Source organism: Apostichopus japonicus, chromosome 9, assembly GCF_037975245.1.
Source record: "Apostichopus japonicus isolate 1M-3 chromosome 9, ASM3797524v1, whole genome shotgun sequence".
Classification (NCBI taxonomy): domain Eukaryota; kingdom Metazoa; phylum Echinodermata; class Holothuroidea; order Aspidochirotida; family Stichopodidae; genus Apostichopus; species Apostichopus japonicus.
In genome coordinates, this window is record NC_092569.1 from 4400087 (window position 1) to 4425631 (window position 25545).

The 25545-nt window shown below is 38.6% G+C and overlaps 1 protein-coding gene across 9 annotated transcripts; it reads left to right on the forward strand.

Annotated features, from left to right (window-relative positions):
- Window positions 1–4864: 4864 nt before the first annotated feature.
- Window positions 4865–25545, forward strand: LOC139974421 (organic cation transporter-like protein). Of its 9 annotated transcripts, XM_071981567.1 has the most exons (16): window positions 4865–4937; window positions 6045–6387; window positions 8297–8527; window positions 10965–11161; window positions 11557–11916; window positions 12251–12385; window positions 13522–13607; window positions 15271–15391; window positions 16084–16156; window positions 16368–16660; window positions 16702–20124; window positions 20403–20696; window positions 22129–22268; window positions 23156–23267; window positions 23655–23737; window positions 25457–25545. In XM_071981567.1, the coding sequence occupies exons 2-10, from the start codon at window positions 6052–6054 to the stop codon at window positions 16572–16574; spliced, it is 1746 nt and encodes a 581-aa protein (XP_071837668.1). In that variant the 5' UTR covers window positions 4865–4937; window positions 6045–6051; the 3' UTR covers window positions 16575–16660; window positions 16702–20124; window positions 20403–20696; window positions 22129–22268; window positions 23156–23267; window positions 23655–23737; window positions 25457–25545. The 9 variants fall into 9 exon arrangements, with proteins under 9 accessions (XP_071837668.1, XP_071837666.1, XP_071837670.1 ...); XM_071981565.1 differs by lacking the exon at window positions 23655–23737 and having other exon boundaries at window positions 16702–20204; XM_071981569.1 differs by lacking the exon at window positions 23655–23737 and having other exon boundaries at window positions 20403–21025.

Consider the following 25545-nt stretch of genomic DNA (forward strand, 5'->3'; position numbering starts at 1 on the left):
ACGTATATGGCAAGCCATGTGGGACAAACACCGCAAAATATATACGCGTATTAATTCGAATATATATATGTTGTACATGTGTAAAGTTTCGCTTTTTGAAGCGATCTCGCGAGCCCGCCAAAAACGTTGGTATATGTACACAGCAAGAGCGTAAATGTGTTTTCGTGTATATTCTAATTAATCCGTGCATATATTGGATTTAATCCCCATATGTATTCTATTTAATACGTGTATATATTCAAATTAATACGTGTATATATTCGAATTAATACGTGTATATATTCGAATTAATACGCGGATATATTTGGGCCATATGATTGGCTAATAATATATACGCGTATATATTCCAATTAATACGCGTATAAATTACGATGCTGATATATTATGCAGTGTTTGTCCCACATGGCTTGCCATACACGTGAAAGTTTAAAGTCTTTATAGTTTCCTCATAATTTTTCTCTTTAATAATTGCAAAAGAGAAGCATCCCAATGAGATCCACACACTGACAGATTTGCTCTTTTAAACAGTATATTTAATTCTCTTCATACTTGGGATACATTAGCATCTTAACACCCTACGGTCATCGGGCATGTCTCTCTTTTTTTTTCAAAGAAAATTCACATAATATAGAGCCTGGGCGCGAAAATCAAAATATTTAACGGATCCACTCTCATCCCCAGTCCCATCGGACATCGAGACTGTAACAGTATATGAGCATGAAGTGTCACGTCAAATGTGTATCACGAAGTCCCTCGGAAAGGCCGCATCAGATACTACAATTCCTATGGTCAACGTTTATGAAGTTTCAGTGTGAACGTTAGTACAGACTCTCCGGCTGCTCGTTGAACCCTAAGAAAAACAAAAATATCGTTCCTATTTCAGTTTCCATAAGACTTGGCCTGCACAAATATACATTTTACGAAAAGTCACCCAGGAAAGTACTACCTGGCCACGAAAAACCAAACAACCGAACGACTGATCCGCTCTCAACCCCAGTCCCCTTGTATCGAGACTGTGACTGTGTGATCATCGTCAGGTGTGCATCACAATTCCCCGATGCACAAGTCTGTGTTGTTCCTGAACCAACATAATGTCGGCTTTACGTTTCTTGGACTATAGACTCCGTTCAATGTCATTTACGTGGCGAAATTTAAGTAATGAGGGGATTATGCTCGAGAAATGAGGAAAGAAAAGAGAACATTGGAATTATAGGCTATAGTCTGAGGTAACAAACGGAATCTTATCAATGTAGGTTGCTAAGGCATGTGTCACAGACAAACTTAAGACTATGTATTCATCGCATGTGATAGTAGCATTAGAGAGGAGGCTAAAGACAGCAACAACTAAAACGAAGTGAAAAAAGGTTAGTATAAAAAGGACCAAGACATGGTACTGAGGTATTTCCATATCAAAGATTTCCGTGGAAAAGAATTGAAGAACAATGTGGCCTGACAAAGACGTAGAAAACCATCCCATGCAGTACGGTAACACGTGTATCAGGTTAGCCCGTTTACTGTCAGTCTGGTCATGTCTAGCATCCCCTGGACGGGGAGGGGTGGTGGTGAATGGCCAGGCTAGCGGGCTGCATGAACACCACTTACTTTTATTTGTACCGCCGTAAGTGAGCTTTCCAACACCCATTGGATCACATTGTCGCATTTGCGCTATTCTGTACTATACATCGACGGCCCTTAGGGCATATAGTAGAGAGTTCAGTGTGTGATTTCTGGCAAAATCGGCTTTCTCTTGCAATTAAAGTGACTATTTTACTTTTGGGGCGCATAGTTTCTGTAAAAAATGTGATCAGTTAACTATGCAGCAACGCTCAATTCTATAAATTAATTAATTTCGTTAGGTTTTGTTGTCTGCCTGAGGATTTCAAAGTAAAACATAATGTTGTTTGTCAATGGGGAATATACGGTACTCATACCTACGAAATTTCATGTTGTTCTCCAACGATTGTTTTTATTGGGGGGGGGGGGGGCGGTGTTAGATTAGATATTTTGTAAGCTTTACAACCATGTCAAAATGCTGCCGATAGATTCAGTATTTTATCAGACTCGCCTTTTGTTTTGTCGAAAATCCAATAATGACAAGATCGCCACCAAATATATTATTGATATGCAACGGGTGTCAACAAAGATCACGTGACCAAGGCCTTAATTTCTCGTTTCCGTGTTCCTTTAATTAAATAAGAATTGAAATGCTATAATAGATGTTAGACTTGTTTTCCAATTTATAATAGGATATGATTCATCTCTTGTAAAGCAGGAAGTGATAGCATTACAGTTTTGGTGGTCAGGATGACAATATACACAATATATACTCACTAGGCCTGTATGCACGTTTTATACGTAGGCTACGTGCCACATAACTACATCACAAGTACGTGGTACGTACGTATACGTATGTTCAAATTACAAGTGTAGGCCTACATGTAGAGTATAATGCTTCGTAATTGACGCACCATTAAATATTTCTAGATATCACCGTGGCAACCCTACTGCACTACTGCAGACATCCTAACCTATTTGCACCTATGCACAGTGCTGTATTGTATTCAGGACTCGACCAAGGCCAACGTGCAATAACGACCTTGCGCGAAGTCCGAGAACTGACAAAGTAGCCTGCTATTGGTTGAGAGTCCCGAACAGCACTGTGTCAGTCGTAACGTGTTTGTAAACAATCAATCTAGTTTTAGATTACACTTATTACGGGAATAAGCATAGGACCAACTGTTGGCTATTTTCAGAAATGTCGCAAGTGATGAAACATTCAAAAACCGGGAGAATAGAACAGTGGCGTAGGAAGGTACTTTTGAGTGGGGGGGCTGAAGACTGATGGCCGGCCTGGGGGAGGGGTCTAAGGGGAGGGGGTGTCCCCCTCCCCCTTGGAATTTTTTGCATTTCCAGGTAGCCTCAGATGCAATTTGGTGCAATATAACACACTTCAACACCCACTCCATTTTGTAAACTTAATTTTGTATTTTCACCAGGCCTTAGATGCAATTTGGTGCTCCAAATGAGATTTTTTTTCTCATTTGGAAATGAAAAAGGGGTTTTCTGACTTGCGAAGCGGGGGGGCGGAATGATACTTCCGCCCCTCCACATTTTTCACTGGGGGGCTGGCGCCCCCCCCCCCAGCCCCCCCCCGGTTCCTACGCCCTTGGAATAGAATATGAAGCCGGGAGATTCGGGTCAAAACCGGGAGTCTACCGGTATAACCGGGAGAGTTGACGGGTCTGCCTAAGCAGATACGTTTTTCACGAGTATGAGTCCGTTTCAGATATGTGCCGATGGAAGTTTGGTTCAAGCTTTCTACACACTCCCCGCCCCCCCCCCCCTAATGTTGCAGGTATTTCTCGCTTTTGGACATCTTACTCTCTAAAAATAACCAAAATTCCTCTAGATGATTACGCTAATACTCCGTAAGAACGACCCGTCTGCTACATCTAGGTTTGCCGCATATAGGCTCAGAGCATGGCAACAATATGGTACAGTAAATGTATGCACACACGGATTCTTAAGATGTTTTACTAACAAGGCACTTTGGTATTATCCAAGAGCTATACCCACCCAGCAGAAACGACTGTCAATTCATGGTAAATCAGGGGTTTTGTGTGTGTACAACCCTCTTTCACCCCAACAATTAAATGTAGTTAGTCATTAGCACAACTTTGCGTGTAGCCCTAATTATAGATCTAGGCCTATATACTAATTATAGCCTAATTATGCCTCTCGTCAACGACCATATCAATATTTCCGGGGAGTACCAGACCCCCCCCCCTCCATCCCACCCACATAGGAGTTCACGTCAACGACCCGAGGGTCAACCCCCTCCATTTTGTAAATCCTGGACCCTCCCGATTTAGTTTAGCTGTTGTTCCTGTAGTTAATTATCACAAATATGCAAAATGGTGCAAAGTATTATATCAGGTATTGGCTATATGAAGTTTCGACACAGATTCCAATTCCAAACAACTCAAGCACCGATCGATGTGGCCTTAAGGAACAATGGACAAAGGCTTGGCCTTCAATCTCAGTAAGCCGTGACGACGTTCAGTGAAAGGACAACTGCTGCTTGCATATATATAGACAAGTCTAAAAGGACGATAGGCCTATACTATCGGTAATATAACTATTATTACAGGAAGTACTGCTGTCACAAAATTGACTGCAAAATACATCATCATTTCGTTGAGTGATGTTTTTGATAACTATAGCCTACTATTTGATGGGTAGTTTGCCGCAATGCAGTATGATACACCACGAGCAACGAACACCGTATTTTGACGTGAATTGACCCACTGTGAGTGATCTCGAGTAGGTTACACATATAGGCCTATGATGAACACGATGCATCATCTAAATACAGATATGAACTAAACCTTGTTGGTTCATATATAAACATATTGGACTCTGTTAGTTGTCTGTTTAATCAAGCGTTCACTCTCAGCGTGTTTGCTACTGATAACAAATACTGTGCATGCATGGTCTATAGCCTATATATTCTTCCGATCATAATTTGTAAACATCACAATTTGGCGAGTATATATAGGAATGTACGGGTACATATATGTGCACTACGTTGGAGCTTTTCGGTGCCAGAAATTTTACAGCAGTTGGTGGTAGCCTATAGAACTACCGTATTATACGTACAGCTAACCTAGTCGCATTATATCCTACTGGGTACTACATGTGAGCGCATGTATTTCATGTAATCACAACACGCATTAGAAGTCAAAACTCGATGGCATCCGCAGCTGTAGAAGTTTCCAAGGAGTGACCCATCATTATTATTTCTTTTGTTTCACATGGAGTAAAACTGTTGATGCCGATAGCGATCGTTTTTTTGTTGATCTCTTAAAAGATACTATCGTTGAGATAATGTGAGTTGGTGACGTCACTTGCGCTCGACGAATAGCCACTTTACATCGGTAAGTAGCATATACCGTAATGTTATACCACACGACATAATCTATTTCGACTTCTTCTATACTTCTCCGTCATTTCAATAACGTGTTCATTTATATACAACCTATTTTTTACCAACTTTGTGCATTGATTTTTTAAATTATACAAGGCCTACTTGCAAAGAGGGAAAACCATAGATATAGAAAGGGAATGTCCTTAATGCTCTAGTTTCATAAAAAAATATATCTGCAATAGAAAGTCTTATAACAGTCATATAATGGTCGCACTTTTAGAAATCATCTTTCTCTAACCACCGAAGCCTATTTCCCTCTGTAAGACATTTGATTGTTTTCTCAGTAACATTCCACACGCAGGCCTTTACAGTTTATGACTATGTTGACATCCTTGTTTCTGCTATGATCCCAACTAGTAAAAGTTACCGTTAAAGTTCCACTGCAGTGGGAGTGGACAATGGGGTTAGGCATAGATGGGCTATAAGTAAGATGTGTATAACCAAAGTATGCATGTAAATATTGAATAGGTTATATCAATTTGCCAAAACATTGAATTAAAATAGTTAGTTGATGGGAGACGGGACTTGAAGAGAATGGTATTTCGTTACCTTTTACTTTTGGTAGCTAAAACCCACGCCCGTGGTTAGGCATATATATAATATATATATATATATATATATATATATATATATATATATATATAAATATATATATATATAAATATATATATATATATATATATATATATATATATATATATATATATATATATATATATATATATATATATATATATATATATATATATATATGATAGATGGCATTAATTCCAGGTGAAGAGTGCTCAATATACCTGGGTATAGAGCTGGATAGGTATAAATAATGTACACTCGTACAAAGTTTGCGCTATTACTCGAGTTTCATGCTTCTTCGCAATCGTCAGATAGCTATCTGACGATTGCGAAGAAGCATGAAACTCGAGTAATAGCGCAAACTTTGTACGAGTGTACATTATTTATACCTATATATATATATATATATATATATATATATATATATATATATATATATATATATATATATATATATTTACTAAACTTGGTTTCCTCTTTTCAGGACATCAATGATGGACCTCGACGGTGCCTTGTATTCTATCGGTGACCATGGCAAGGGTCAAATGTCAATCCTATTTCTAATATGCTTTATGGGTCAGCTGCCATCCTCTTGGCATATCTTCAGTATTGCATTTCTCGGCGCCACACCTAATTACGCCTGTGCATCATCGTTCGATGAACTTACAGAGGATCAATTACAATATGAATATTCAAACAGAACACCGGGATCAATGGAGAAACATGAATATTCAAAATGTCGTCATATTGGGCCAACCAATGACAGCACGGCGTGTGATGATTGGATATATGCAAACGAACCATACGGTTCCACGATAGTTAGTGAGGTATTGACGTGTGTTCTTTTTTCTTCTTCTTCTTCTGGAATTTCTACTAATTGAGGTATATTTGTTGATATGTTTTCGAGACTATTCAATACTAAAAATCCCACGACTTTGCAGTTTATACTTTTATACATTGCAGTCTATTGAACAAAATATTTATTTAAAGAAAATACAACAAGAAAAGGTTGACAATTTTGCTAATTTACGAATTGAATATTGCAAGGACCGAGGTCTACTAACGAGGCTTATTGTGCTTCTCTCGATGTCCCAAAAAAAAAACACACACACAACTTTGAAGACTTCCACACAGAACAGTTGCTCAAGGAGATGAACTAAAACACAACCGAAAAAAAAAATTCTTGTAACTGTTTGCAGTTTTAATTCAAATGAAAAAAAAATCGAAAATGTTTTCTTTAGCCTAACTTTCGAATGGACGAGGTCTGTAAGCCGCGAGTTTCTCCCGCACGTATATACTTTTGACCTCATTTATCGAATTTAAAAAAAAAAATAAAAAAAAATTATTGGTTAGCCCGTATAGGTTAACTATATAAGCGCAAGATTGAGATATATAGCGTGACCACTGACCTGTCACATATAAATATTTGCTTTGTTTTCATTTGTAACCAGCAATCTGCAATAGTTTTATACCGTTAATTAAGAAATAATGAGAATTAACAGTTTGAGAGAATCCAGGATGATAAAAATATAGAATGAATTCCGAAGAGCATGCAGAGAGGTTCTCAATAAGTCAACGAATTCAATGTTGGTCGGCGGAATAGAAAATTGGCAAAATATCTTGCGCTGACGTGATATGCGGGGGATTGTGAGTCCTATAGAGTTATACCAGGCTACACCTTTTACATTGCTTGGCTGCATTGATGATACATTGCACGTGAGATTGTGGCACTCACTGGCTCTTTGCTTCAAACCAGTGTTTCGTTTTAACCCTAGTAGAAAATTGATTGAGGAACCATATATAATCATAGATTGACCTAATGTGTAGTTACCTCCAAATTACCTAAGTCGTTATTTGCACTCTTTACATATAGAGCTGCATTCACGTGAATTCATGTCGAAAGAAGAATACTGCATGAATAAAGTCCTCGCCAAAAAAAGTGATTATATTGTGGCACTTTTTGAAAAATAGAATTCTCTTCGGAATTAAGTGTACTAGCGAATTGCCACCAGAAAGAAAAAAGTATAACCGTGGGGCAATAATGAGGACCTCCTGAGGCCACTGGCTGGAGTTCCTCTTTGTGTATGATAAACCATTTAATAAGCTCCAAAAAAAACAAATGAAAAACGTGTGTCCTTCGTACTAACCACAACTGACCTTTCCAAGAATTTGTTAACGTTTATTAATATGACCAGCAAAGTATATCTCATTCTGTTACATATTGACAGGAGGGTCCGACATGCAGAGGTCAATCTTACGTTGCAGTCGACATATATATAGATCATCACATTCCACACACACACGCACACACCCATAGTCACTGAACTATTAAAGGAATATTCCAGAGTAAAATTTATATTTGACTGATGAATTTTCAACGCATTCTAAGAATTCTAGTGAAGTTTGCGTACAATTCCTACGAACCGTTATTGAGATAACAATTTTTTAAAAGTTGACAAACTTTTGTACCGAAAGTCAAAACTTGAGGTAAAACATCAGGGTGTGATGTCATTTAAATCACACTGACAAAAATTTATTTGATGCTTTTGGCTTAGAAATTTACATCCAATTTCCATACTTCCAAATTGGGATACATGTCGACAAGGAAAAAAAAATTCACAAGGCTTCTTAGAATGTGACACTCTTTCACCAGTCAATTTTTTCTTTTCTTTTTTTCGTCGGGAATATCCTGTTAAATCAATATTTCTTCTCCTCATCTTCTCTTTAAATATTTAGTGGAACCTTGTTTGCGATCGAGCGAGTTTCGTGGAACTTTCACAGACTGTTTTAATGATAGGGGTGACCATTGGCTCGGTTATATTCGGCTATATTGTGGATCGCTTTGGAAGACGGCAGATATTTTTCGCGAGTTTATTCATGCAGGGTATCTTTGGATGTATCGAGGCGTTTTCTCCGTCATTTGTGATCTTTCTCGTCTTCCGCTTGTTTATCGGCATCACGGATCAGGTATAGCCTAACAGATACTTTGAAGGCCCCCCCCCCTCCCCTCCCCGACTCATTTAGTGTGGGGTATGAAACTATATGTGGAAGGGTGTCCTGGGCCCGAAGGAGTTGTCCAATTCCTTCCCAACTGAATGTCAAAAATCCACCCAACTGAATACGTTACACCCTGGATGACGATGTGGGCCCCTCCCCCTACTCCCCTACCCCCTGCGCACGTTACTAAAGTTAACCAGGTGGTTGTAGTCTGCCAAATACATTATTTCTGTATCAAATAAAGCTGACAGGAAATATTAATATTGATTTCATTTGCATTAACATGACTGAGAATTTTAGTCTTGATATAACAAGAGAGTCCAAGACAAAAGAGCAGTTTGAGTGCAAGTAGGCCTAATGTTTTCTATAGCTAGTCCGGTATTTAAAATATTCAGCTTTAGAGTAGTCAAATAAATGCTCCTTTAAGGCTAAATTGATGATATAACGTCGGTTCCTCGATTGCAGGTCTTAATGTTCATGTCTAATTTCATTGTTTTTATCAATAATAATAACTCAAAACTTCATTCGAACCACAGAGAGCAACGTTTGGATAACATTCAACACAAATTTATCCGTGTTACATTTTAACTGTTGCATTTGTAAACATATCACTTAAGGCCATAATATTATTATGTTTTCCTTTTAGTTTAGTGTTGCATCTGAGGAACTGATCTAATCGTCTGTGCGTTAGACTTTATAGTCCAGTCAATTTCAATTGATGAGCCTGAGATGCTTACCGGGGGGGGGGGGGGGGGGAGGTGGCAGGTATTTCTCAAAACTAAATAGTGAGATAGAAATACAACCTACACACATAGCAGTGTTTTACAACAGTATACAAGAAAATAAAAAATAAATTTTGTGCCAAACGTCATTCTTCATTTGTGAAAGATATATAAGGGCATTCTTTTCTGTTTAATCTGAAAGGGAAAACCCCTAGCTATACTGTTCGTACAGATTCACTCAATGGAAGATTGCTCTCTTGTACACGAACAATTTGAGGGTTTCCTTTATTGCGGTAACTCCAAAAATAGGCAATACTGTACATATAGCTGGTATTTTTGGTTCCTTGCTTTTTGCAAAGCAAGGAACCTATATGCGTTCAACATGGCGTGTGTGCGCGTGTATGTGTGTGTGTATGTGACGCTTGGCTTGTGTACACGATATCTCAATAAGGAAATGATGTATCATGATCAAACTTGTTGGGTGGATAGCCCATAGTAAGAGGAAGATCCATATTGTTTTTGGTGCCCGCAAAGGTCACCAAAGGTCAGTTAGATGCCAAAAACCAATATATTAAAAACAGCAATAACTCCCATTGACAGGGTCCGACATGGTTGATATTTTGGGAGTAATTGTGAATGGGGTAAGGGATCGTTTCCAAACATAACGGTAATGTGATCGAAGGTCAACAAAGGTCAATTAATGATAAAAAAACTAGTATTTTTGCGATAACTTGAGAACGAAATGTCCGTTAGGGTTGGGAGTTGCTTCAATGTAATCCAATTGTCGACCCGCATCTGGGTGACCCTTGACCTCAATTTGACCTCTGGTGACCTTTTCGTGTTTTAGGGATTTTTACAGTTTCGATGCTATTTTCAGATGTTAAAGGTACCTTCTGATCATAAATGTCAATAGGTTGACCCCCGGATGAGCTTTGTTTGTGAAGTTATATGAGGTCAAAGTTAATTATCAGACATTTAATGCAATAACTCCCAGTGCCAAGGTGTGACAAGGTTGATTTTTTTGGACAAGTTGCGAATGGTATAGGGGAATATTTTCAAACTTAGCGGACATGTGATCCAAGGTCATCAAAGGTCAGCAAATGTTAAAAAAATAGTATTTTGGGGGATAAAATGGGCAAAGAATTTTTTTTTTGAATTTTTACATGTTTTGATGCTCTATTTAGGTCTCAGCGATCAAAAATGTCAATTGGTTGACCTCCGGGTGACCTTTGTGTGTGAAGTTATGTATACAAGTTCAAAGTTAATTTTTAGACATTTAATGCAATTAAATCCCAATGCCAAGGTGTGACATGGTTGATATTTTGGGACAAGTTGTGAATGGGGTGTTGGAACATTTTCAAACTTAAGGTCATGTCATCTGAGGTCACCAATGTTATCATATCTGTTGACCCGCTTGTAGGTGACCTTATATTTCTTACATTTTCGACGCCATATTTAGATCTCAAAAGTGCCTTTTGATAAAAAATCCGATCACATTTTGTGATCACAAAAGTGTTGGCTATAGTGTTGGTTACTTTATGGGAACATGTAGGACCACAATTACTTGGACTATTTGAGCCCAATCTTGCTTGATAATATTATGTGTATTGTCATATACCCCAAGCAAGGAACCACAGTGCCCTTGGGCTCTTGTTTATTTTTATTTTTTGCTTCCATTTTTGAAGGGATTCGTACTACCAGCATGGGCTATGGTATCCGAGCTCTTTACTCCTCGCTGTAGACCTTACACGTTCCCATGCCTCTTTATATTTTGGGCTGTTGGAGTGATGACGTTACCAATCTTAGCGTATTTTATCCGAAACTGGAGATTCCTTCAACTGGCCTTGTCTTTGCCTTTGCTATTTTGCCCACTTTTATGCTGGTAAGTGCATAATACCGAAAGGACGTCATTCTACCTTCTCACCCCCCTCACCCCACCCCCCCCCACCCCACCGCCCACACACACAAACCCCTCCAAGATATAGTAATGTAAAATAATGGTCAGGTAGTTCGAAATGCAACACACATTTTACTGCCACGACTATATACGCATCAAAGAATTAGGTTTCACTGCGGCAGGCCTGTCGAGAAGAGAAGAGGGGGTCAGTTAGGTTACGGGCCCCAAGGCCCGAGGTCAAGCAGGGAAAATATGGAAAACAGTAAAGAATATTCTCATTATTGTCATGTTAAATTTAATTAAGGTAAACTAGAAAGTTAAAGAAATACCTCTGGAATATCCATTTGACATGTATTTACATCGTTTTGTAAATTATTTAGGTTCGTCCCTGAATCACCGAGATGGTTACTCTCGGTCGGAAGAAAGCAGGAGGCGACCACAATCTTACAAAATATCGCCAGAGTTAACGGACGAAAAGATGTCACCATATGTCTATCGACGAATAAAGACAAACTTATAGCAAAAAATGAGACCGAAAATAACCTACAAATCGTTCAAAATTCATCGAATGGAACCGAAGGCAAAAATAACTCTTACGAAAACGATACTACGGAAGAGGATACGTTACATGATGAATACAAAACAAAAGTAACACAAACGAATGGAAACAGAGCGTCATATCTTGATCTTTTCGCTGGAGTTCACATTGCCATGGTAACCATAGTCATATTTATTATCTGGTAAGATAAACATAATTGTTAATTATTTTGAAAAAATAACCACTATTATATTCATAGCGAATACAAATCGTGTACAATTAAAAAAAAAAAAAACCTATGTAGAGTCAATGTTCTAATCTTTAATATATCAAGGTTTATTTGCTGCAGAATCAAAGGTTAGGCTTTCTTCCCTACCAGCAACATACACCCGTCCAATATATCACTGCACACTAGGCTCGTTCGTTCACTCCTGCGAAGTTTTTGATAGTGTTTTTAAACTTCTGTTTTCGCCTTTGATTCCTTGTTTTTTTTCTCCATATTTATTTCATATATCCTCGTTTTTTTTTTATGACAGGTTGTTTGCGTCTATGACGTTCTACGGGCTGACACTAAATGCGAGTCATTTGGTGGGCAATCCTTACCTTAACTTTTTCCTGGTGGGATTAGTGGAGATACCGTCTGACTTGACTGTTATGATAACAGTCGCCAGGTACGCAGGCTTACATTCAGGATAGCATACAGCCTATTAAATCTCCCATTGACTTACACACTACATCGTCAAAGTAACTTAGTCTAGATAAAGTTCTGACTAGCTAAACGCTACTCATCACTGGATACCTGACAAGTTAGGCATTCATGGCAACATCGATTTTCCGTATCGTGAGCATGTTAGATTTGTTTGCTATCAGGGCCAGAAGTTTCGTCAGTTGTAAACAACCCTCTTCACTCAGTATTGACCAAGTTTCGTACGGTGCTCTTGGGATGCATAAAGTGGTCTAAAATTGCCTCAATTGACCCAATTTGTGCACCTCGTGTACTTCAATTCATGCTCTTCAACACTCAAGCTACAAAACAGAAACAGATTTTGCCTGATAATATATCAAAAAAAGATGTCCTCCTGATGCTTTTTCGCACTTTTCCAGAAGAACACTTGGGCGGATTGATATAGACTCCGATAGGAGTATGTCACCTCAGTGATACCTTTAACTGTCTTCTCAACACTTCCATACTTCCATTTTCGACCTTCTAGCTGGTTAACAGCTGGTTAATGATTGCATTCTTGTAATGGGCAAAGAAGTTGTCTTGATTTTCGTCTTTGTGTGGAAAAGAATATCTTTTGATAACTATTCGAAGGTTTTGGAGAAACTTAATTTACATTACAATTTACAGTTACGAAGTGGGCACCCTCCCCGTTTGAGAAATTTTGGTAAAATGGAGGATTCTTAGATTAATAAATGCTGTCGTACATTTTGCAATTTTTGAAACGACGTAGAAAAATTCTTGACTGTCTATGTTTTACCGCGCGTACATGCATGCTATATACTTATAAACTATACACTTGGATTTGTCTTGCAATGTTTTCCTGAGCCCCCTGATTTTTGCTCTGTGGGAGGTATATCCCCCAGAGGTATAAGTGATTGCGCCCAGGGTTGTGACAGGCATCCCCAGCACGGACATCGTGGTGTACTCAAGTGCAGTTGTACGCTAACATCACAGAAACAATCTGTTTGTAGATGAAAATTTCATTACTACTAAACAGAAAACTTCTCAACACTTGTTTATTAATTCTTTTCTCTCTTTTCATATTTTCTTTTTATTTACTTTTTTTGGGCTTCTGAATCATAGATTTGGTCGAAGAAGACCCATCTCGATATGTTTTGCTCTGGCGGGAATTGCCTGTATTGCCACTGCGTTCATTCCAAGGGAAACAGGTAAAATTTATAACCTTTCAAAAAGGTGGAAATTTAGAAGTACTCTTAATCGCAGCCCATGAAGAGGTACTCGTCATTAATCAAGTAGTATATATCGTGTTACTTCACCCCCCCCCCCCCTCGGGAGTTCAAACGAGGCGACCTCGTGAGACCATTTCGGGAGCCCCAGTTTTTTATCTGTTTGGGAGTGTTATCGAATCCTACAACTTAATTTTTTTTTAAAGCGGGCACCCGTTTTTCACACGAGGTCGTCATTGGTGTTGTTATCGTTAATAACAGGGAATTTAATTAACTAATTAATTACACATCGTACATGTCTCTCTATGTAAAATTTATCTATTTCAACAACACATAAGGCGACGTTGGCGTTTAATGTAAATACGTCACACTGGACCATTGTTAGGACTCCAGTATGGGTGCAATTTATAATACTCCCTCTGCAAAATACATGTAGCAAGGAATTTAATTAACTAATTAATTAATTACACATGTAAATGTTGTCTGTTTTCGGGGGCCTTTTCGGGAACTTTGCTTTTGATCTGTGTGGGAGTCTTATTGAATCCCACAACATTTTTTCCATTTTTGGATTGTCCAAGACAGTACATTAGTTCCACATTTACATGGTACATAAAATGCAGAAGGGAATGTATATTCACGCGTACACGCTATAGGATCCTAGCGCTCCCGTTTGTAACAGAAGTGATAATACCAAACCAGCAATAGTTGAAAGACCTGCCAATGCACTAATTAATATCCAGATTGTTTACTTTCCTACGTGAACTGTCCCAAACAGCTTATGTAACGGTCAAGCGGCACTAAACAAATGCGCTTATCTGGAATGTAAGATGTATCTAAATGATACCATACTTGGAGCCAAGGTCCTTCAAGATGAAAGAGATTGAAGCAAAACGAGTTGGAACTCGACTACATGCTATATGCTATGAAAGATAACAACATCAATGACGACCTCGTGTGAAAAACGGGTGCCCGCTTTAATAAAAATAATAATAATAATAATAATAATAAATAAATAAAATACAAAAACTTGTGGATTCGATAACACTCCCAAACATGCAGATCCAACAAATGGGGGCTCCCGAAACGGCTCGCGAAAAGAGCCCCCGAAAAGCGGGGACTTCCGAACTGGTCCCCCAAGTTCGCCCCGTTAAGACTCCCGAGGGGTTAGGGGTGACGTAGTACGATACGTACTACTTATTCATTCATTTTCTAAGTTGGTGGAAGGGAGCGATGGGCGGAGGGAGTGAGGGAGAGACTGACGGAGGTAGGGTAGGTGTGGAGGAGGGGGTCAGTATCGTTGGTTGATAACATTCATGAGGATCCTCCTTCTGCATATTCAACGTCTTATTATGATGATTTTTGATACATTTGTATTACTGACATTCTCACTTAATTCTTGGACAAATTCAACTCACTTGCTCTACATTATATTAGTCAGATATTTATTCACTTTTTCCTCGGAATTTTCAGCAAATTATAGGGCAAGGAATCAAATAGTCAACTGGCTTTATGGTTTCATATATTATGAATGCTAGTAACGAATTTAATCTAATGCTATTTTTTCCCCGTCATATTTACATATTTATGTAAATGATAATAGGTGTTGTTCAATGGTATTTTTTTTTTTTCATTTTGACCTAAACAGAGAGTGGTATTAATCTTACATCTGCAGTAGTGGCCACGGCAATGTTGGGAAAGTTTGCAATAACTGTATCCTTTCATACTACTTGCCTATGTGTAACAGAAGTGTTCCCTACGGTGCTAAGGTGAGCCAATATATTTTACGTATGCAATTATTATTAATTTTTTTCAGTTAAATATTACTTCTGACCGACAGAACGTAACCCAACTCAACCCGACCGTCGTAACTTGAACTCATAACTTGCAAACTCAGACAGTGTTCGAGTCCTACTTAAGACCCAACGACTGACTAATTACTTTGTTACGGTAGTTTTTAAGTCGTTTATATAGGCTCCAGTCGTAGAAACTCATTAATTATTTAATTAATATTTGGTTTAATTATCATTTAATACGTCACTGGTCCGACATTTTATGTACTACCGTAAGTCTGTCTATAGCAACGAAGCCGGATCATTTTTTTTTTTTTCAAATTGACTCTTTTCTTCCCATCTTGAGAGATTAGATCAAAAAGTGAACCAAGCGAAATCATTGGACCTTTTTCTGTCGATCCAAACTTCAGAAAAGTTTAATTAACTAGCTATTTGAACATCAGAGCAGTTTTAACATGCTGGACGTGAGGCGATGATGTATAGTGCATTAATAAAAGTTGTCAGTGAGAGGAGTCAAGCAGTGTGTGTATTAACATATATATATTAATATATGATATTAATATACATATATATATTAATATATGTATATGTAAATAAATATATTATACATATTTTACATACATATTTATCCTTTCAATATTAGAATATATATTTTCTTCTCATTTCAGGAGCAAAGGGATTGCTTTTGTCGCCATAGCAGTCAGATTAGGAGCAACGATCGCTCCTTTCATCATTTTAATGGTATGAATTTTTGTTATCTAGAGGCGTAGGAACATTTTTACTTTCACCTGTTTCACCTGACTTTCACCTGTTTCACCTTTGATTGTCTGCTTGATAAAGATTGTAGTAGAGGTTAACCTGCCGGGAAGGTAGATGACCAAGCCCCCACCCCCTTCTTCCCCCTCCTGCTGATCATTCCATTTATGCTCGTTTTCTCTCAATTTCCCACCAGGAAAATAGATTCCCAAAGCTACCAATGGTACTCTTCGGAGTTGTTGCCCTGGTACCGTCTCTCCTTATATTTTTACTACCTGAAATGAAAGACCGCCCTCAACCACAAACAATGGAGGACTTTAATGACCTGTTTCGTTCTAAGCAAAAATGGCTGCACGTACCATTATCTGATGATCACCAAGGCAGGAAAAAGACCAGTGTTTGAGGACCAGCATTTACGGGGAAACATTGTTGAGCCAAGGATGGTGGTGATGAGTGGGGGAGGGGGTGGTAGGAGCAGTTATCCAATAGGCAGATGAGTTGGGGGGGGGGTAGGAGCAGTTATCCAATAGGCAGATGAAGCAAGAGTCTTCCTGCTTGTAAGACATACCTCTTTTGTATCATTGGGTTTAACTAATAGACGGATGAGGAAAGACCAAAGGATTCCGTATCTTGTATAGCTTTAAGTACAAGAAGTGGATTTTTGTTAACATTAATAGAACCATGCTACCTCATAACACTACTTCCATTGTTTCGAAAATAAACAAATATAGTCCAGAGGGAAAACCTTTTTTTTGTGACCAATGAAAGCAGAACGTATTCGGAGAATCCTAATAAAATCTGCCTTCTTTTGGATATTTATGTTTTAAATTGTTCCAGTGTGTAACCACATAAGTGAACTTGAAGCAAACAGGGTGTGACGTCATCGTTGCACACTGAGAGCAAAACGTTTTGTGTTTCTTTATCTCTTCGCGTTAATATTTCACCTTGGATTGGACAGGCGTTTTCAACTTTGCTTTATAATTATGGGATGTGAAGTTATCGATTCTTCAATGACTATTGTGTAGTCACATTGTAATATGCATCCCTGTCAAGAAGTCGATGTACATGTTTTAACATGTTTTTTTTTTTAGAAACGTACAACAAATTTGTCAGTGTGCCTCTATGACATCACACCTGTTTGCCACAAGTTGCCATTTTGGTTATAAGACATGTCAAATTTCAACTTGGTTATCTCGAAAACGATCCAGAGGAATTGAATGCAAATTTCACCAGAAATGCTTATAGAATATGTTCCCCCTTCCACCAGTCAAAAAGGTGAATTTTCCTTTGGGTTATTCTATTAACAATTGCGTCTATAGTTTCATCACATTATTGCAAATTCCTCACAACTTGTAGCTTAAATAAGTCTGATTGCTTGTTATGTGTGGATGTTTGAGGCTTGGTGGTAGTAGTAAGTTGAGTCTCGTCTATCCGACATGCTCAGTGATTAACCTCCGCCACGTATCACGATCTTGTGCAAGGTTTATTGCTTCCTCGAAATTGTTAATATTAACGTCCTTAAATTGCGATTTTATTTTTCCAAGCAAGGTATAGTCACGGGCCTTCCTACTGGTTTAGCAGTATGTATCAATGCTTCTCTTTAAGCAACCTTTGCTGGAGCGTCCTCCTGAAGTCTTGCTACATGACCGAAAAATCTCAATCAAAAATCTCAATCTTCTATGTGCGACTATGGATGACCAAGGTTTTTGGTTGGTTTCATTGTAGAGCTCATCGTTTGATAACCAATTGTTAGTGGTCCATCTAATGTTTGAGGCTTACTAAAGGTTAAAGTAATTGCGTGCATTCTACATATTAAAGCAACGCATTCCATTCAGGGAATTAAAAATAGGAAAACATTAAACTAACGGCTTGTGTTTCAGTTGTTATATATTTGCATATTTTCAACCTCAGGGCACTTCTCCGAAGCGTAATGTGCGCCACATAATTTAACGAGGGGGAAAGAGGGGCGGCGCGCATTCATTCAGAAAATGCTTGAGAAAATATGTACCTTTTTACCTTAACATCTTAAACTACATGGCAATAGTGAACACCTTTGTTCCTCTTACACTAAGGATGTGACAAAGATAATAATAGTAATCATAATAATAATAATAAAAATGAAAACGATATAAAATGAAACTGTTAGCAAACTGCTTATCCACTAAAGAGCCTGTGTAGGAGAATGTGTAAAAGTAAGTTGGCCTGACGTTTCGATCCTAGCAGGATCTTTTTCAAATGCCAAATGACAAGTAACAGTAACAGAAGGGACAAAAACATGCCCAGAATACAGAGAGGTTAATGAGCATGGTGAACACAAAGAGATATATGCAAGGGGATTAGTAGACAAGGGATGGAGAAAAGAAAGAAAGAAACCAACAGGGGAAGAGGAGAGGTAGGAAATAAACAGTGGAGGGACAAAGAGGATTAAGGGAAGGGGGTAGGGAATAAACTGGAGAAGGACAAAGACAGAAAGGTGTGAAGAAAAAGGGTGGAAGAGAGCTATGAGGAGAGGGGTGAATGGGGGGAGAAGGAGGGGGGACAGAGGAAAAGTTAGTCATGTCCTTCCTAAATGTTGAGCCCATGAGGTTGAATGGTGCGATGGCGTTGCATCCACAGCCTCTCTCTGCTAATTCGTACTATGGTCAGGACGGCTACCTAAGGATTCAATCCCCTGTAGGGACATGTCGTTAATGGTATGTTTGGAAGGTTAAAGTGTTCTCCAACTGGGGTCTCAGTCTTCATTGTGTTGACTGTGGAACTGTGACCATAGAATCGCTTCTTGAGGGTGGTTTTGGTTTCGCCAACATACTTGATGCCGCAAACTCTACAAGAGATCAGATATATGACATTAGTGGTTGTGCAAGTGATTTGATTCCAAGTATTGTGTGTGAGTTGCATGCTGTGGCTGGTTATGGAATTGGATTCAACAATGTGGTGGCTGCAGATGATGCATCTCGAAGTACGATCACATTTGAAAGTACCATGCTGGATGGGTGTAGGGTTAGAAGTTAGAGGTGGAACAGCAGCACGCACAAGAAGGTCTCGTAGGTTGCGGCGATGATGGGTTTTTTCCATCATCGCCTACAGACGACCCGCAACCTATGAGACCTTCTTGTGCGTGCTGCTATTCCACCTCTAATGCAGAAACAAATTATGTAAAATTTATTATGTAAAAATTATGTCAAATGTTATTGGTCATTATGTGGAGGTTCTATTAGTGCCACATAAGGACTTAAATTGTTCTTGGTCATTATGTGGCGATAACTGTGTACAGTGGCGTAGGAAGGTACATTTGAGTGGGGGGGGGGGGCTGAAGACTGATGACCGGCCTGGGGGAGGGGTCTAAGGGGAGGGGGTGTCCCCCTCCCCTTTGGAATTTTTTGCATTTCCAGGTGGCCTCAGATGCAATTTGGTGCAATATAGCACTCTTCAACACCCACTCCATTTTGTAAACTTAATTTTGTATTTTCACCTGGCCTTAGATGCAATTTGGTGCTCCAAATGAGATTTTTTTTCTCATTTGGAAATGAAAAAGGGGTTTTATGACTTGCGAACCGGGGGGCGGAATGATACTTCCGCCCCTCCACATTTTTCACTGGGGGGCTGGCGCCCCCCCAGCCCACCGGTTCCTACGCCCTTGACTGTGTATTCACATCATGACTTAGGTTTACATAATTTGTTTCTGCGTTTTGTCGGTTTTGGCGTTCCATACAGCTATCATGCGGTGGATAGCACGGCTGAGGTTAGTTCCAAGGTGTTTCGACAACAGGGAAGTTGAACTGTGACGTACTTCCGTTTTCAAAAGCCTTGCTTTGTACGGCAAGAAAGTACCAGCGCGAAGTACAAACACTATGCGGTACACTAAAGTGATAAAGTTTACATAAATCACTTCAAATGGTGATATCGTGTGCCGCATTTCGCCAAAAATGTGGCAGTGTACTGCAGCTTCACAGGTAATTATTAAGAAGCGATAGCAGAAGCATTTACATAGGAATATAATTACTTTAGTGTCGTCTGCCCATCTAATGATCTAGTGAGTAGTGCTATTTTGTTATTCACTGGACCTTGGAAAGTTGGATGTAGGCTAGTTAGCCTACTGTAGGCCCCTAGGCCTAGACCAGCTATACGGCTGTCCTTTTGGATGCGAAATGACTTAAGCCTAATGACAGCAATTATCACCACCTCATTTTACTTATCTTTATCCTTCTTTATCCTTTATCCCTAACGATAGATCCACATGCCAGAATAACTGAAGATGACATTTACATAGCCTACCTTGCCCTTGGTCTACTGAAGAGCCATACTGGAAAGTACGACCTTTTACACAAAGATCTTTGGCGTATGGAAGTGTACGCCAATAAATTTGGCGTACGGCGTACATTACTGCCCCAGGGAAAAGTACAACAGTTGGCGTGGCGTATCGCGTAAGCGTGGAGGAAAATTCAGCCGCAACAGTGCAAGTGACGCAACATGGTTCATACCATCGAGTTTAATAAATCTGGAGAAACTTTCACACAGTAAATACGTGCGTACCATGCATGGAGGGTCATGTGATGTGTTCCAGGGTGGTACTAATATATTACTATCACTATTACGCATGATGATTTCACCCAAATTTTCATTACACGAAACATACAATTACAGATGTAAGTTATATGGTCCAGGAAGTGCCATTTCCTGCGATCTGGGAGGCATTATTGACCAAAACTTTTTGTGTACGCTCCGCGCCAACCGATGGTGGTGCTCCGCTTAGACAGTGTGGCGTACAAATACAGAACAAAACCACATCCAGCTTGGCGTATTTCTTTGGCGTATGGTCACAGTTCTTTCCAGTCTGAAGAGTAAGATTCTAACGTAGGTTCGCCTAGGTCATAACGAAGCCTACAATATTTCAGTCTATTAATATATCTACTAGAATTGTACAAATATTCAAACACATTCTCCATTTGCAACATATTCCCAACAATGTACAAGTTAGTGTGGCAAAAAGGTATAGGGCCTAAGCAGTAAAGCAGGCTAAAGCCTAGCCAGTAATCTGAGTCTTGATGTAGGCTAGGCCAAAGCCTATAGCCAAGTATGTTCTGGATAGTAACTTTAATTACAGGCAATTTGCATAAATTTACTCAACTATGATTTAAAGGCCTAATGATATTCACTTACCATGTTTGGACAAAGCTTTGTAGGCAATACAACACACTCAAGCCACCACTCGTGATAACATCTCATCTGTTGATGACAATATGTGACTGAATGTAGATATGCATCAAACTGTTTGCACTCTCACTTCATAAGGTGGGATCTGTTATCCTGCATAATCTACTACCCACTTTGCAACATTAACATTTAACTGAAAACTGCATGCACAGACTAATATGGAAATATTACACAAAAGTAGGTGTGTGGAAAGAGGGAGGGGAGTGGGGTGGAAGGTGGAGGGAGGGTTGCTTCTTCACTGCATTTTCCTGGGACAACTATGGCTCTATCTGAGTGGAGCACTAAAATAATACAAGCAAGAATATGTTTGCCATATGCTTCTCTGATACCGGAATTTCCAGACATTAAAAGTTGCATAAAGCACTCCACTTGCTCATAAGAGGCAAGAAAATGTTTCAAAGTTGGTTCTTATAAGTCAGGAGTATAGTAATTACTACTCTGATCTGGTCACCATAACATGTCTCTCTTGTGAAAAGTACACCTACTCTTTCGGAAAAATGGGTAAAATCAAATTCCGTTTTCAAAGTCGAATGGACAATGTATGTATGACGACTTATAAATGAGTTGGCTCTTTGCCTCACTTTTCTCAAGGCTTCACCGCTTCAACACACGATTACTGTAATTATGTCCCATTGAGATACTTTTCTTGACTCACAGGCAAAATGTTTATCGATCCTTCCATACAGAATCTCATATAATCTTTGATACAGCAATTTTTTTAATTCTCGTATATTCTCCTATAGGCAAATATGGAGAATAGATGTGCAATACAGTGTGTCAGTTGTGAGAAGCATGTCCTCTACCTTGCACACCATGTAGCCAGGCAACACCAGGTGAAGGACAAAGGCCAAAGATTGCGGCTTAAGTACTAGTGAGGACAAATGTAAGTAGCAAATGTTTGTGAAAAGTATCATATTCACACAATGTAAGAAGTAAAGTTCTAATATTTTGACAAGTAAAATTACTGCCTTTTTTCATTAAGGAACTCACATTCTTCTTCCAATTTGAATGACAGCATCTAGCTCTCTCCTTTTCTGCTCAATCAGCATGGAATTGTAGTAGCATCCTGTACTTCTGCCCTTAATCAAAAGTACTTTTATTGCAAGTTACTTTCAGATATAACCCTTCACGGTTCAAAAGGTCTCCTGTTAGAAATAACCCTTCACAGTTCACAAGGTCTCACCTGTTAGATCTAAAGATGCAGTACTTTAAGTGGCTAGAACATGTTTCATATTGTGTGATGTGACTCCAGTCAGTTAGTAACTCTATTCCAGCTAGATCTGAAGATGTTGTAAGTGGCTAGACCATGTTTTGTGTTGTGTGATGTTACTCCAGTCAGTCAGTAACTTTATTCGGCAGTGGATAACTTTGATTTGTCCAGTGGAAAATCCTGGAAAAGTAAAGAAATTTCAGTTTCAACCCTGATAGTTATTGAAATCTTTGATAGCCAAGTACTGTAACAAATTTGTGTTGAGATAATACTAATAGTATGAAATGTTATAAAAAGGTGAAGCTAATATGTATAATCAAACCAGGTTTTGAGACTGAAGACTTTTATTAACTTGGAGATAGTGAGCTTGGTGTCTTGGTAGCACATGCAATAAAAATACTATTTTTATGTCATAATATTTACTCACAATACTTTTGTTAAATTTTGAAAGTAAATATTTTATCAAAATGCCACACTTTTGGACCCATCATGTATTGAATAACCCATCATGTAAGTTTCTAAGATAGTAACCATGTTTTAATTTATTTGTATCTTCACAGAGGGGCAATCCTATACTGTACAGTAGTTACTCAGATTTTGATGGCGACTAGAGTTAAGAATTTAAGTGATGACACACTGGAAGGAAAACCTGCAGATAGAAATAGATGGGAAGTATGTTGAAATAAAGTATTCAGAGAATGAATTGTGACTTGAATATATGGCATATTGCAGTGATTTTTTGATGGACAGGAGAGTTTGCAGCTAATCAATTCATTTTGCTGCCATCTTAAAGTGTTTAAATGATTACCTGCTTAAATATTGATATCGTACAACATGGTGGATACCAAATCAAATTCATCAGTTGCGCTATTATGCCTTGGTTAAATATTTTGTAAAAAGTGTGATGTTTGTTGACAAAATTTTCAAATTCATCCTCAAAGCATATAACATTGTTGAACTGATGAATTTCAAATAGACATAAAATAGCAATGAAAAATGAACTAATTGACATGATTATAGCAAAGTATGGTCTGTGAAGGGGTGTGTCTCTTGTCTCAGGACTGATAGATGGGGACCTAGGTAGACTCACAGATGGCTGGTACAGTTAAGGATCAACTTACAAACAGTTCCAGTCTGAGACAGTTAGTATGGTTTATTTTCCTTGGTCAGATTGTAGAAATGAATATCTCTGATATGGGTAGTCAGTCTGTCATTGTGCAAGCCAAGGATGAACCTTGCCATATCAGAGGCTGTAGAATGTTTGCATTTTGACAAGAGAGTCCTGTTCATCAGTAGTTTAATTACCTAGCCTTTTGGCCATATATTGTATGTCCAGTTAGACTTTGGCAGAAAGCTCATTAGTGGCATGATGAAAGTGGTCCTTGCAGAAATTGGTGAAGTAGAGGGGTTAGAAAGGGATTTTCATGACATCTGTAAAAGGGCAGACTGTGTCCTATGGATACTTGATTTAAGTCTCCTATGAATAGAAATGATGTGTGCTTTGTGAGTCTCGAAAATTCAGGTTATGGAGAAATGACAGACCAAGTTCAGCATTCTCTTATTAATGATAGCCTATATAAATATCAGGTACGTCTAAGCAGTTCTCACTGGTCAGAGGTTGAGCACTGGTGCATGACTTGATGATAATTTTGGTTTGTAACCTAAAATATCCCCATCATCAACTCTCAGGCTGAATTTACTTATTCATGTTCTTGTTTGATGATTTGTACATCTTTGGTTGTGGCTATGTGCATGCAGGCACTTTTGATTATTTTTTCATAAAGACTATATGTGTGAGCTAACATTGGCTATGCTTGTCCAGTCAGGCTGTGAATCGGAATTCCTGTTCCTGGGTCAATTATACTATCTTTCACTTGCATCATTTCAGGAAAGCAGGAATTGTTGCTTGCAGTGCTGAACTGTTTTTATCCAAGCTTACAGTGGCTTTTCTTATTGATTAATGTTGAATGTGTTTCTGTAATTTTATAATTTTTGTGGTTGTAATTTCATGTTTGTCCTGTAATTTTTATTTCTGTTCTTTCCTTTTTAGCTGTCATTTCCTTGCCCAACATGCTGTTACATTGGAAAAGCACTTTTATCTATGGTTCATCATTGTTTATACAACTACAATCATGGCAATCTAATGTTTTACAAATATCTAAGTAAAATCACAACTTCAGTAGCAGTATCTCGAGGCCAGCCAATTTGAAGAAGTTCAGATTTACCATTTAAAAATTCATAAAATATAGTATTTTCCAATGTGACCTAATAAATATGATCTGAGCAACCAATAGTGAGGCATATAGCAGGGCTCTAAGCCAGGTTCACTTGTCCAAAATCAAGTCAAAGTCAACATGTCCTGAGTCCAAGCCATGTCAGAATCAGAGTAAAGGCCGGGACAAGAATATCAGAGTCGAGAATCCAGTTGAAACATAATTTTGATTTCTGTTGATCACACCAACTTGGCTGGCCTGGATGTATTGCCATTGCTAATGTTGTTTGTGATAATACTTAAATATTTGCAAATATTGGATTGCCATTGTGTTATCGATAAGGCATGATAAGTATGGACAGTTTGTCAACTGCTTGTGACAATTAGGATTCAAAGACATTTTAAAACTCTTTTCATAGTAGTGTTAATGAAGCAGTCTACGAGTCATGTATTACAAGTTTTCCCTGTCATATTGTATGGGAGGGGGCAGAAGAGAGTAAAGGAGGCTATTGGGGAATGGTAGGTATGGGTGTGGAGGAGGGGTAGGGAAAGATTAAACTTTGGAACAGGAGGACTCCCAGAAAAGTTGTCCATAGCTGTTTAAAACTATGAATGCATCATTATAACCTCAAACCTTGTTTATTTTCAGTGTGATAATCACCATGCAAAGCTCAAAGATCATCATTCAAGGGACTCGTGCGAAGAGACCAGCAAGAAAGTTAAAATCCTAGATTAGAG